The 14903-nt window shown below is 44.1% G+C and overlaps 1 protein-coding gene across 1 annotated transcript in view; it reads left to right on the forward strand.

The window, feature by feature from the left end:
* Positions 1 to 14903, forward strand: part of Ccdc170 (coiled-coil domain containing 170) — a 79156-nt gene that overhangs the window by 57379 nt on the left and 6874 nt on the right. Inside the window, exons 7-9 of the mRNA XM_029482616.1 lie at positions 544 to 744; positions 5770 to 5943; positions 8504 to 8746. Of these exons, the coding sequence (XP_029338476.1) occupies positions 544 to 744; positions 5770 to 5943; positions 8504 to 8746 (618 nt within the window). The remainder of the gene's footprint in view (positions 1 to 543; positions 745 to 5769; positions 5944 to 8503; positions 8747 to 14903) is intronic.

Consider the following 14903-nt stretch of genomic DNA (forward strand, 5'->3'; position numbering starts at 1 on the left):
AAAAAAAAAAAAAAAATCCAATTGGGATTACTTTTTATGCCGGGCGTGGTGGCGCACGCCTTTAATCCAAGGCAACTCTTATAAGGACGACATTTAATTGGGGCTGGCTTACAGGCTCAGACATTCAGTCCAGTATCATCAAGGCCAGAGCGTGGCAGTGTTTGTTCAGGCAGACATGGCCCTGGAGGACCTGAGAATTCTTCATCTTATTCTGAAGGCAAACAGGAGAAGACTGGCTTCCATGTGGTTGGGAGGAGGGTCTCATTGCCCACCCCCACAGTGACACACTTCTTTCATCAAGGCCACACCTCCTAATAGTGCCACTCCCTGGGCCAAGCATATTCAAGTCACCACAATAACAAATACAGGTTGATTTCAAACAGAGGAAAACACAGCTACAAAATGACCTATTTTAAATGTAATTTTTACAAGGAATCTGGCAGTGGGTGCCATAGTAGTTATGCTTCTTGGATGGAGTGATGGATCTGAACACTTAGTTGGGTCTAAACAAGGCTTCGCTTTCTTCTCCGTCTTTGTTTCCAGATGGCCTCTCAGCTTGAAGCCCAGATCTCTGAGTTTGTTGGGAAGTTGGGAAATGAATCTGAGTCTCACCAGAAAGCCCTACAGAGGGCCCATGTGGCAGAAAAGAAGCTGGAGGCTCTTCAGAGTCAGCTGAGTCACCTGGAGGGAGAGCTGCTTTCTGGAGACGTCGTGAGAGACAATTTGTTTCTAGAGAAGCAAAAAGTAATAATGGGATGGCGAGTTCATGGCGAAAACGTCTGTCATATGCTAAAACTACCCGAGAATGTCTTGAATGTTGCAGTGTTTATACTGATGATGTCTTGAGTTACAAGCAAATCCCAATTGTTTAGGGTTCTTTTGATTGTCAACCCAGGTAACCTGGTATATATTTATTGTATGTCCGTTATCTAAGATATTGGTAGGTTTGGGATACATGAAGTATGATCCATAGTTTCTATTATTAAAGGCTCAGTGTTTAATAGACAAGACAGGCATTAAGATACCCTGCTGTACTAGCATAGATGTTATAGCTGCCATGGTACTAATGAAGTATTATAGGCATTTCTGGATAAGGAGATTTTACGTAGATCAATTTATCTATGAAGGATAAATAGGATTATAGTGGGGGAAGAGGCAGGTGCTATAGAGGGAAGCAGTTTAAACAAAGGCATGAAGCCTTGTAAATGCTATCTTCAGAGCATGCAAAGTGAGTTACTACCCATGGTAGAATGTGGCATTCTCTGTGGGGCTATGACAGAGAGGATGGGATGTGGAGATCTTTTTAGATCTGAAGATCCCTTTTCTCCGATAGAATATAAAGTATAACTAATTACTGTGAACATCACAATGCAGCCACCTGCTGCCTGATGATGCTTTTGCTGGTGGTAGGCTGTTTGTATGACAGCGGTCCTGTGTGATCGTGCTGCACAGCAGTAGAACATATGCTTAACTCAGCACCTCAAAAGTTAAAAAGAAAGGATAAACAAGTGATGTTGACATTGTCCCTGATGCTCACCCAGAGACAGCACTGTCTGATCCTACAGGTTTCAGAACCTAGATCCACTGTTGAGCAATCCATGACTGGTGGAGTTGATGCCCTGAAGGGACAGTGCCAGTAGGTTAGAGGAAGCAAGGATATGTGAGAGAATCGTCCCCCTCTAAGGACCTGAGTATGGGGAGGGCATCATAACTTTGAGGTAGTTTTACAGAACAGTGAGTAAGTGGGCCTACTTGCTCTGTGCTCAGTGTGGATAGAAGGGAAGGGTGCATAATCATGAGAAGAATGAAAAAAAAAACCCAGGGTTTAAGAAAGGTTTTGTTGGTAATGTTGAAGAGGTCAGAACTTGTGAGCTACCAGGGTCCATGGGAGAGAGGGCATGAACAGAAAAGGAGGCACAGAGGACCAAGAATGTAGGGACAAAATTTGTTGTGCCAGATACTCTTTGGTTAAGGCAATTGTACTTGGGAGACTATCTCCTTATCATCTTTGTACTTAAAGGAAACTGAGGAACCAGGCTGTGGGGGCCACACCTTGGAGGCAGAGGCAGATAGTTTGAGGCCAGCTTGGTCTATGGAGTGAATTCCAGGACAGTCGGGGCTACTAAGAGAAATCCTATCTTGGAAAACCAACCAACCAACCAACCAACCTATCAGTGAACCAGCTAGTCAATCAACCAGCGAACCAGCTAGTCAACCAACCAAACCAACGAACCTATATATATATATATTGAGGAAGTAGTGCCATGGCTATGTTGGGGCATCAGATATGCAGAGATGCCAGTCCACAGGAGGCAGGTGGACTAGCGACTCAATAATATAACTAGTGTTCTGATGGAGATGGTGTGGGATGTGGCAGGAATAGCAACTTCTTTCTTCCATTATGGGGACATGATCCTCCCTCCTCCTCCTCTTCTTCTTCTCCTTCTCCTTCTCCCTCTTCTTCTGTCAAGGACAGGACCTCACACTGGAGCTCAGGCTGGCCTTGGACTTTGTATCTCAGGCTGGCCTGGAACTCACTCTTTAGCACAGGCTGATCCTGAACTTGTGGAAATTCTCTTACCTCCCTATTAAGTGGTAGAATTACAAATGTGAGCCCCTAGGACCCGTCTTTGTGTAGGTTGATTTCTCTTCTCTTCTTGCCATATAAATGTATTACTAGTCTTAATTGAAATTATGCCAAAATAGTTTTCAGTTATGAAAGCAAATTACATAAGCTAATTATGTCCACAGTGAGTTTTCCACAGATGCAAGTAGTAAGGGCACGTTCATGTAAAATTAAAAGTGAGGATGTATAGAGATTAAGTGGTAATTATGATCTAGGCTCATGCAATACAGAGTGGAACACATGGTCTCTAACTCATCCTAACCTGTGATCCAAATGAATAAAACACACAGCAGCCCTTTATGTCTATACAGGTAAAGATTTTTAAGCCAGTAAGGCATGCCTGTATAGGACTAAGGCACAGGACTGTAAGATTGAGAATAGCCTGGGCTACATAGTAAGTTCAAAGCTAGCCTGGGGCACATAGTGATAGCCTGTCTCCAAACAAAACAAAAAACAGAAAAAAGAAATAAAAATATTTCAACTGCAATCTTAAAAAAATATTTATTTTAGTTTAAATAGCACACACACACACACACACACACACACACACACACACACACACACATGAATGTAGGTGCATGAGGAGGTCAGTAGAGAGCATTTGATCCCATGGAGCTGGAGTTAGAGGTGGTTGTGAGTCACTTGAATGGGTACTGGGAAACAAACACAGGTCCTCAGCAAGAGCAGGTCATACCCTCACTTGCTGGGCTGTCTCCAGCTCCATCAAATGTCATTTTATGGGCCAGTTAAAGTCCTTAAAAGATGGGTGGGTAGGGAAGTGGGGGGCGCTATGGGGGACTTTTGGGATAGCATTGGAAATGTAATTGAGGAAAATATGTAATAAAAATATTAAAAATTAAAAAAAAAGTCCTTAAAAGAGCCACCTAGTCTGTGGGGCCTTGGTTTGGTCCCAGCTGAATCCCTTCTTGCCTGCTGTAGAGTTGAGTAGCACAGAGTAAATGGGCCACATATAGAAGTGGAAAGAGATTTTAAAATTTTAGATGTTAAGCCTCTCTCAGATTTGTAATTGGAAAAGATCTTTTCCCAGTAGTCTGCCAATTTGTCTGAATGCCGGTGTCCGTAGGCATGTGGACTTATTTCTGGGTCCTCAATGCAACTCTGTTGGTCAACATGCCTGTTTCTATGCCAATCCCATGCACTTGTCATTCCTGCAGCTCTGCGGTACAACTTGAGATAAGGAATGCTGATACCTCCAGCAGTTCTTTCATTATCTAGGATTGTTTTTAGCTATCTTTGTGTGTGTGTGTGTGTGTGTGTGTGTGTGTGTGTGAGTGTGAGTGTGTGTGTTTCCACAGTGAAATCTGCCCTTTCAGTTTCTGTGAGGAACTGTGCTGGAATTCTGATCAGGACTGCATTGACTCTATAGATTGCTTTTGGCAGGACGGCCATTTTAATCCTACCGATCTATAGCATACATCTTCTTCCTCCACTTAAAATACAATCGGTAGGAGCTAGGTCATGCTCAAGCACAGATAAGATATTAAATAAAATCCCAAAGGGAGAGCTACCAGGGCAAGAAGGAACTGACAGTGTGACATCACATTAATAAAATTGTCTGTGGCATCAAAACATAGTGAATGATGCTGTATTGGTAGTTACTGCAGCTTATACAGATGGTTAAGTTGTATTTATCTGTATGCCACTTAACAAAATTGGAAAATATACACTTACAGATAATGTCATCCTGATGACTGAAATATAGATAGTTCCGGGCTTTAAGCTGATACACTTAAACTGCAGGAAATTATTCTCATTTCAACATCTAATTGCCTGAAAGTGCCAGATGCTGAGGAGTTACTGCAACAAGAAGGCGATATCAGAGCTAGACTCCAATTCTGCAACTGTCACAGAGCATGATGCTCTGTGGTGGGAGCTCTCATTCAGCACACAGTTAGCATTCTGCGTCTGAACATGCTCAGATGAACAATACCAATCAAATGAAGGAAGATCTTTAGTCTGTTAAAATATGAACTGTGGGGGCTAAAAGGACTCAATGGTTATAAGCACTTGCTGCTCTTATAGAGGGCCCTGTCAGCACCTACGCACCTGGTGTCTCACAAATGTCTGGAACTCAAACTGTAGCAGATCTGGTGCCCTCTTTTGGTCACATCAGATACTGCATGCATGTGGTGCACATACATACATACAAACATATATACATACATACACACACACAAGAGCAAAACATACATGAAAATAAGTCAAATATTTAAATGAATGCAAACTGACAAATTTCAGACAGTTCTGCTTTAGAATGCTATTTACTTATGTTGAATGGAACACTTTAAAGAACGTTTCCTAAAGCTTCCCCCTCCGTGTGTGCGTGTGCGTGTGCGTGTGCGTGTGCGTGTGCGTGTGTGTGTGTGTGTGTGTGTGTGTGTGTATGAGTAGTCAAAAGGTTGGAAATATGTGTCTTCCTCAGTTGTTCTTGGTCTGACTTCTTGAGATAGGGTTTCCCACTGAAACTTGCTAATCTGGCTGTCCTGGCTAGCCAGTGAGTCCCAAGGCACAGTCCTGGCCCTGTCTACCTATTCTGGAATTACAGAGGCACACTAAGTGTCTGGCTGTTTTAAACATGTGTGTTTTGGGGCTTACACTCAGGTCCTCTTGCTTGTACTATAAGCACTTTACCAACTGAGTCGCCTCTCCAGCCTTGTTAAAGCATTTTAACTAAAACAAAATGAAACAACAACAATAACAACAAAACTACCCCAAACCTCTTGTTTAGCTTTTGTGTATTTATGAAGGACTTTGGTTTTGAAGTGATAGCTAAGTGCCTGGGAGAAGCAAGACTTCAGTAGCTCTTTGCTAAGATATGTAAAGAGAGACCAGGGGTAGAATTAGAGGTATAGCCCATTCATCAAATGGAAGAGCTTAAAAATGTGTTTGATATTAGACTGATGTCCAGGTTATGGTCCAGGAAAGTCCAGAGTGTTTGGACAGGAAGATGGTAGAGATCAGTAAGAGTGTTCAAATGTTCACTACTAAATTTCAAAGGTCAGAAGCACAGCTCTGAGATGGCCTGAAAGATAACCACTTGTAAGGTTGTGATAAAGAGAAGGATTTGAGGAGACCACACATTAACTTCCATGTCCCTTCTTCATTTCTGTTTTTGGGCATAGTATCTGAAGTTTCTGGACCAGCTGTCAGAGAAAATGAAGTTGGGCCACGTAGCTGCTGACCTTGGCTTTGACATGTGTCTGGATGTAGTTCTAGCTCGCATAGAGCAGTTAGTTCGCCTTGAAAGCAATGCTGTCATTGAAAACAAGACCATGGCTCACAACTTACAGAGGAAGGTAGGCACCATTGCCCTTCATAGTACCGAGAAGAGAAACTACCAGAAAGCCCAAGTGTTTAAATGATCTTCTCCCACCACGATCAGTAGCATGTTCAAGAAGCATTTTATAACGTTATGTATTTAGAAGTGGAGTCTCAGTTCTGAAGATCTGAGGGCAGCACTTCCCTGCCATGATCTTCACCTCCATGGCCCAAAATAGTCACTAGAACCAGTTGCCTGTGTTTCACACAGAAGGTTGGAGGAAGGGAAGAGGGAAGCCAGAGATGCAAATGATATCTTGTAAAAGAGATTCTGGAAGAAGTTATGTTTATAGCATGGTCACAATTCTCCTGGCTGAACCTGGTTGCAAGAGAGACTCACAGATGTAGACATTAAATCCATAGTTTCTGCTCTTTTGAATGAAAGGAAAGCTGGAAGCATTGAGCAGTTCTGTGTATACCAGCTCTATTGAGCCAGAAAGCAGAGAGAAGGGCTCTCTTTTCATCCCATTGAAGGCAGAGTTAGTTTAGAGCAATGAATGAATGAAAGAACAAATAAAAGGGATAGAGCACAATTATTAGTCTTACAATTATCAACATCAGAGAGTGAGAAAGGAAACACAGAATAATGAATAATGAATAATAATAATAATAATAATAATAATGTTTCTTCTTAGGAGAAACATTTTGTATAGAAGCTGTACAGGGAATCACAGCTGTATAGAAGCTGTACAGTGGGGACCTTGGACTCTGCCAGATGGTGTAACCTGGGCAAATCACATGCTTCTGTCTGTTTCTTCATATTATGACAGGAAAGACATATACCCCACAGAGGAGTTCATATAGGAGGCAGAAAATTTGAACTCCTGTCTCATAGAATAAACTCTGTGCTCACATGGACTCTACTACAGTCCACTGTGTCAGGAGTTCTCTCTCTCTCTAGAGAGAAAAAAAAAAAACGGAAAACCTGCTCACCATCAGGGACATCGAAATGGGCCACAATTCTTTCTTCACATCTCAGAGAATTGATTTCCTCTCTTAATACCGAATGCTATTTCTTCTTAAGGATTATATCATCATTACAATTACCAGTGTACAGAACTGCCGGTGGCCATTTGCATCAGAGTGCTATTTGATATGAAGTGGCTGAAGAGGGGGAGCTGGGGCAGGCTGAGTTTGACCCATGGTATCCATGAGGAGAGACTTTCTCTAGCCTCCATGTACCACATATGCTGCGGCATGCATGCATGTGCCGCCCCCACCGTACACACAATAAATAAAAATGTATTAGAAAAACTGGATAGGGCCACACCCATGGGAACACAGTCAACACTTAATAGATTCTGTGGGAATGCAATAGGAGTAATAATAATAATGATGATGATTATAAAATAAGGGTGACAGAGGGCTGTGGTTGGGAGGAGGTAGGTGGTAGGTCCTGGCGGGAGTAGGAGAGAGGATGAGTGTCATAGGTAGGCTAAGGTTTCAATAAGATCAAAATTCATCATATACATGTTTGCAAATTTCAAAGAGCAAATGAAACCATTATTCAAAAATGTTAAAAGGGATTTGGTTAGAGAACTATCAGGAAAGGGTTGTTAAGGCGTGACCCAGGTGTGGACACAGCTGTCACAGTTAGGCAGAAACACAAGGTAGTTTTTTCAGTAAGTCCTTCAATGCTGTCACAGCACTTAAGGGACAATGCTATGGTCGTCAGCCTGGGCATTCGACAGTTCTTCTCTATCCTCATTCCCAGTGTTTGCGATTAAAGACGTCAGTGCCTGGATTTAATATCTGCCCGGCGAAGTGATAGGCAGAGCCCAGGAGATGCTTTCCCTCAGAGTCATTTCCTACAAACCCTTCAAATTCCCTTCATCAACTCGATTGGCGGCACAAGCGACGTTCCAAGACCTTACCCTCCGCTGGGTCGGAGGAGCCCATGGACCCCTGCATAACACAAAGTGTTGGAAAAAGCGAAATCAACATGAAGTCTGTTTCTGAGAGTCAAAGTTTGTAAATAAAGCTTCCTTAAAAGTCTCCTTGGTACATCCTTCTGCAAGAATACATTGGCCTGCACCCTCGGGACTCCTCAGCCTGGTTCTAGGGGGCTCAGATTAGCTAGGGCAGGTTTTCAGTATGATGGGGCCCTGCTCTTGTTTCATAAAACATGGTGCAGGGATCGAGTCCACTGAGCACTGAAGCGGATTTGTCTGTGTCTTATTATTTTCTACTTATTCTGCTCTTGATAAGCCTATTTTATTCGTCTTAAAAGTAATTTTACATTTTGATTATGAGGCACAGAATATTGGATGAAGCAGCTGTGGAGAACTGACTTTTTTTTCCTCATATATTCTGGGGGCTCTTTTGTCCTGTATTTTGTAGCTACAGAATTCTTGGAAAAAATACGAATACAAAAATTCAATCAGGGAAAGGAACCCAGTGACCTTTTTTGATGGTTTGCAAATGAGTCTCATTGAAGTACAGATAAAAAAAATCGACATTATCTGAGTAATTCATTTATATTTACTGACTGTTCAATTATTTTTTTTTCTTCAAAAAAATCCATTTGTATCAAACCAGCTAAAGACTCAGAAAGAAAGACTGGAGAGCAAAGAAGTTCATATGAACCTCCTTCGGCAGAAAATTGCCCAGCTGCAGCAGGAGAAAGAGGCGCGCTCAGCCTTGGCCGTGGAGAGGGACGAAGCCCATCTTGCCATGAGGAAGCTGGAGAAGAAGCTGGAGAGGATGCAGAAGGAGTTGAGTGCATGTCAGGAGCACAACACTGAGCTCAAAGCCAAACTGGCAGACACCAATGAACTCAAGGCAAGTGGATGGCTCCTTCCTCTGCTCCTTCTGCTAAGGTGCATCCAAGTACACACAAAGGAATGGCAGCCTGTGTGTGCCTGTAATACTGGCACTGGAGTGGTAGAAGCAGGCAGGTCAGGAGTCCAAAGTCGCTCTTGGTTAGAAGGATAGCTCAAGGCCAGCCTGGATTGCATGAGACCTTGCCTCAAATAAAAGAAGGGAAAGGATGGGGCTGGCAAGATGGCTCAGTGGGTAAAGTCTCATCGTGTAAGTGACCTGACTGCTGTCTGGGGCCTTTTTCTTCTCCATGTGTGAGATTCCTGGGGAAATTCCCATTTCTCTGGGGTCCATTGTTTCAACAGTCTGATGGTCAGATTGAAAGACGCAAGTGTCTCTTTCGAGTATCTCCATTTCCTGCAGACCAGTGGCAGGGGACTCTGTTAGACAGGAATGTGTTTAGGAGGAAATGAGAAAGTAATAGACACTCTGTTCACTGAGAATTAGGGTGGTGACTTAGTTTGGGTCACTATTGCTGGGAAGAAACACAATGACCGCAAATAAGTTAGAGAGGAAAAGCTTTCTCGGGTGTACACTTCCATTATCACAGTTCATCACCAAAGGCAGTCAAGGCAGGAACCTGGAGGCAGGAGCTGATGCAGAGGTCTTGGGGGAGTGCTGCTCCTGGCTTGGTCCTCAGGGCTTGCTCAGACTGCTTTTTCATGGCACCCCGGACTAACAGCTCAGGGATGGCCCCATCCACAGGGAGCTGGGTCCTTGTCCCCAGGATTGCCTACAGCAGATCTTATGAGAGTATTTCCCCATTGAGGCTTCATCTTCTCTGAAGGATGTAGCTCTTGCTCATGTCAGGTTGACACAAAATTAGCCAGTACAAAAACATCCCATGGAAAAGGCCTGCAGACATGGGAGATGGACAGGTACCATTCTAGTTCACATCTGACATAGTTCAGTTCTGGACATTGGCTTAGCGATTTTCCTTTTGTTCAGGGGGGGTTTATTTTAATTAATTAATTAATTAGCCTATACTTAGGACTCCATTTGATTGGAGTCCACCCACATTAGCTGGCAAAATCTGCCTTGAAAAAGGTTTAGAGTCTCAATTATAATTGTAACATCGCAGAGGCAGGAGGCAGGAGGAGGCAGGAGGCAGATTATGCATTTGAAGACATCCCAGGCTCCATAGTGGGAGTCTGTGCTGGCAAAGCAATTGAAGCAAAAGAAAAAAAAAAGACCTATTTTTAATCTCACCTGCAAACATCCTCCAGGAAACATCTAGAACACTATTTTCTCAAATGTGGGACATTTGTGGCCCAGCCAAGTTGACTATATTTCCTTTTGATGGGTGAATAATAATCCATTACTTGGATGTACCACCTCCTGTTTGACCATCTAATATTTAATAGATGTCTGAGTTGTTTCTAGTTTGGAGCTGCTATAAATATTTGTGTTCCAGCTTTCATGTACATTTCCATGTCTGTTGAAAACTAAGGCTGAAGACGTTGGCTCCAGGTTATCTGAATATCTCATTGTAAGACCTAGGTATTAAGGTTTCCCTTGAGTTCGAGACCAAGAAAAATCAAATTGAAAGTTACCTTGGCATGCAGATCTAAGTATTATGGAAGTATTTTTGAAAGACAAAGCTATTTTTTTTTTGCATAAATCATCCTTCTTGTGTTAAATTTAGAATAATTTATGACGCTGCTAACTTAGGACACTTAAGACTACGTAGCCTTTTTAATCACATTACATTTTTGCCGTTGTGAAACCAGAACCAATTTAGAGATCAAAGGATGAAGACTCAAACTAAAACAGTTAATGATATTAACACTGGTTATGCTGTGTCACCAAAATCACCACTAACAAGAATCGGCGTGGTGGCCGATTTTGAGCACGTCCTGAAGGAAGGAGTTTGCTCTAGCACATGTTTTATCTTCTTAATGTAGAACCCCTTTGCACATGCTGATGTCGTTTGGCCGTGAGGTTGTGTGAATGTGTGATTTATGCATTAACCCCCCCCACCCACACACACACCATTCTTTTCTCATTAACCTGGGACCAGCAGAGCAGTTACAGTTAGGCAGAAGCATCACCTTATAAATGACTGCAGGCACTGAAATCTTGTGGCAGAATTCTAGGCGATGTGGAAGAGGTTTGTGTAACCTCTCCTTGGCCAGAGGCTTTACTGTCTGCCCCCAGTTTCCACAGAATACACAGAAACATCCCACAGTGTCAGAGGCTCAGACAGGAAGAATGTTAATTATTTTTTCACTGACGAGTCAAGGACTGGGGTGGTAACTTAATGGCAGTATGCTTGCCTTGCCTGTATGGGCCTCAGGTAAAATCCTCAGCACTCTGTGTGTGTGTGTGTGTGTGTGTGTGTGTGTGTGTGTTTGTGTGTGTGTGTGATGGATGTGACACATTTACAAGGACCCCTTAATGGTCATCAGAAGCCCAGCTTATTCCGATTTCAACTTGAGCATCCTACCCAATGCTTCCATCCTCTCTCATCCTCAGAAATATCTCCTAGCCCCACATACTTGTTGGGCCTCCAGCTTCCTTCTAGGTGCCAGCCAGGAGGAAGGGCTTGAAAAACAACCTGTTGGCTATTTTTTTGGAGTGATATAACAGTTCTATGTCTCCATTGGCAGGGACTTAGTCTCTTGACTTTGTTTAAATGAGCTCAGCTTATGGAATAAGTCTTAATTCTGGCCGGTGAGAAAAAGAGGAAGATTAACTATCTATCTAGTGGAGAGTTTTAACTGTCAGCCTGTAGCATCTGGCCTAACCCTGGTAGGAGCTGTGGGTCCAAATCAGTTCCAAACCCCATGGGAGAGCCAGTGGTGTCTTCTTTGTGGTCTCCCAAGAAAGCATCGGAACAGACCATAACTGCCAGCCGCAGCAAAGCGTTCCTCTCTGACTTTTCCCGTACATCCATTGCCCCGAAGCTCCTCCCAGAAGTTCTTCCCCATGGAGCAAGCTCCAAGCCAGCCACTGTTGCCCTTCACTCCCCTTCCATGGAGTCAACGCTTCTAAATCCCCCAGGCCGCCTGGACTGCTTCTCTCACTGCAAAGGGGCAGGGCCTGCAAAGGCAGAGTGCTTGCTTTTTGGGGCGAGGGTAACTGTGCTACCAGCTCCCAGAATGTGTGCTACGAGGGACAAAGAGGGAGGAGAGACTGCAGAGTAGGACACCTCCCCCACAGAGCTACGTCTGCGTGGACCAGCATCTATTTTGGCCAGTAAGACACTGGAACAGTGGTTCTCAACTTATGGGTCGTGACCCCCGGCCAGGGCATGAACAGATATTTACATTGCAATTCATAAGAGTAGCAAGGTTACCATTTTGAAGTAGCAAAGAAAATAATTTTATAGTTGTAGGGGTCACCACATGAGGAACAGAAGGGTCACAGTGTTAAGAAGGCAGAGAACCACTGCCTTAGAACATTGCTGCCCCCACTTCATACAGAGGCTCGTGCTTGACAGCTGTAAGGGTCTTTTAGTACACTCTCTTTGACAACTGCATCTGGAGACTTAGACCCTACAGTCAGCCAACACTTAAGAGGTCAGCTTTAATCACCTTTCTTGTCTGGGCTTTTGACTCGTCTGTGTAAGAAAGACTTGCCCACTAGATTGCATAGTTGTTCCCTGGGAAGCAGCTAGCATACAGTGTTTACCATGAATGGTACCCTGGGAACCTTCCCTGTCCTGGCTGGCCTCCCGATGGCACATTAATCTTGTTTATGGCCAGTTCTGGCCTGCTGGAGGAAAATTAAAGGCCAATTGCTTACTTGCTGAACTCTGAGCTGGTCTGAGAAGTTCCCTCAGGAGGATAAAGAAACCAACTCACTCCCACCCCACTCCCAGGAATCTGCTCTCGGCTTGATGGCTTGACTTTAGAGTCTCCATCATTCCTGCTGGCTCCCAGCTCTGTCCTGGTGGCTTGACTTGCCGCTCCCTTCCTTGCCCCTGTCCCTTGACAAAGAATCCAAGCAGTCCTCTGAGTAGGAGACCAGTGACGACGTCCTGAGTGAATGTGTGCAGTTGACATGAACACAGGCATCTCGAGGCACTCATGTCTCAGCCCATGGCTGTGGTAAAGCCTTCCCTAGTGAGAGGCTCAGAGAGTGGGCAAAGCCTTTCTGTGGTCAGACTGGACAGTACAGAGAATATCCCCTCTAGATTTCTCCCCCTGGATGTTGTTTACTGCCTGAAGACTGCTCCCTTACAGCGCTTGCTCCCACTGAGATTTGGTACGTCTGCCTCCTTATTCACTAGTATCTAATAACTCTCCCTCTTTGTTTATCTGCAGGTAGTAGTTCAGCCCCCATGTTCAGCTCCACGCAACAGCCTGACCTCAATTTTTAACTCTATGTAATACTGATTTCCTGGGTGCCGTGGCTTCTCCATCTGAGAGTTCTAGATGTATGCAAATGTGTCTGCCATTTCCTACCCTCTGGCTGCTCCAAGTCAGGGCTCTGGGACCTAAGCTATGTAAGGACCTGACACGTCTGGGTTGTGATAAAGCCTCTGGTTATGTGGAGTCTGTCCTCACTAGGACTGTCTACAGCTCACTTGCAGTCTCTGAGCTGTGACCGGCCCATCACCGCTGGTACATCTTAGCATGTTTTCTCAATCTGAATGGAAAGCTGCATCGTGGGAGGGTACTTTGCATACATCTTGACACACCACTGTAAAAAATAAATCAGGTTTTCCTTCTTAGCCCCTGCTTCAGTAAGGACAACCCGGAGACTAATTGTTTATTAATAAATGCCTAGGCCACAAGCTTTGGCTCACCCCCCAACTAGCTTATAACTTATTTAACATATTCAATCTATTCTGTGTCTTTCCATGGTTACTTACTCCTCGGCTTCAGGCACCCCACTCCGAGGCCGATCTCCCCTTTCTTCTATCCTGAGTTCAGTCACGTGCTGCTTAGTCACCTTCCCTTCCGTCCTAGCCTGCTTCTTCCTTAGCGCCTGGCCCTTGAATCTCCCGCACCTTCTCACTATTTCCCAGAATTCTCTCTCTTCCTGTGAGTGTCCCACCTTCTACTTCCTGCCTCAGCTCATTGGCCATAGGCTTTTTTTTTTTTTAAGATTTATTTATTTTTATTATATGTAAGTACACTGCAGCTGTCTTCAGACACTCCAGAAGAGGGCGCCAGATCTCGTTAGGGATGGTTGTGAGCTACCATGTGGTTGCTGGGATTTGAACCTCGGACCTTTGGAAGAGCAGTTGGGTGCTCTTACCCACTGAGCCATCTCACCAGCCCGGCCATAGGCTTTTTATTGATAGGTGTTGCTTATAAGAGATCCTCTCTACACACCACCTTTAATAATTCCCCAAAGGGTTTAATTTGGAACAAAGAAATTCTCACTACAGTGGAATCAGCAAACTCAGGAATTACCACCATTGAGAGGATTTTTGGACACTGGATTTGACAGGATGGGAGCCATGAGTAATCACCAAGGTCAGCTCATGCAGACCTGTGCCTTTCCCATTTTGAGTACCTGCTCCACCATTTTGTTCACCCCTTTCTCTGTGCTGCCCTCATCCCAGGGTCTGGCATTTTATTTTCTGTATATTTCCAGAGCTGTAGAAGGTGTTCTTTTGACTTCTAGACTGCAAGCTCACAGCTGCTGTCAGAGTCCCAAGACAGTTCGTGTCACCCCAGAGAACTGGCTCAGTGGATATGAGGTCAAGCATGCTTGCTATTGCTGTTGGCCTCTGTCTAGAAAAATGCCTTAGTCTTCGAGTATATGTCACAAGCTGGGTGGCTTATAAACAGCAGAGTTCCCAGAGTTCCAGAGCCTGGGAAGCCCAAGGGACAGTTGCCAGCAGATTTGATGTCTGCTCAGTCTTGCTTCCTGGTTCACACAAGACCTTAGCTGTGTCCTCATGTGGTGTAAGGGGGCAAGAAAGCTCTATCTGGTTTATCAGGGCATACAAGCATCTTAGTTGCTGTTCTTTTTTTGTGAAGAAATACCATGACCAAGTCAATTCTTAAGAAAAACGAAGCATTTAATTGGTAATTGGGGCTTGCTTACAGTTCCAGAGACTTAATCCATTATCATCATGGGTGGGGTGGATGGTAAAAGGTGTTAGAGAAGTTTCTGAGACCTTTACAGTCTGAGCCTTGGGGGGGTGAGGGAGAAAGAG

Source organism: Mus caroli, chromosome 10 (genome assembly GCF_900094665.2).
Source record: "Mus caroli chromosome 10, CAROLI_EIJ_v1.1, whole genome shotgun sequence".
Taxonomy (NCBI): domain Eukaryota; kingdom Metazoa; phylum Chordata; class Mammalia; order Rodentia; family Muridae; genus Mus; species Mus caroli.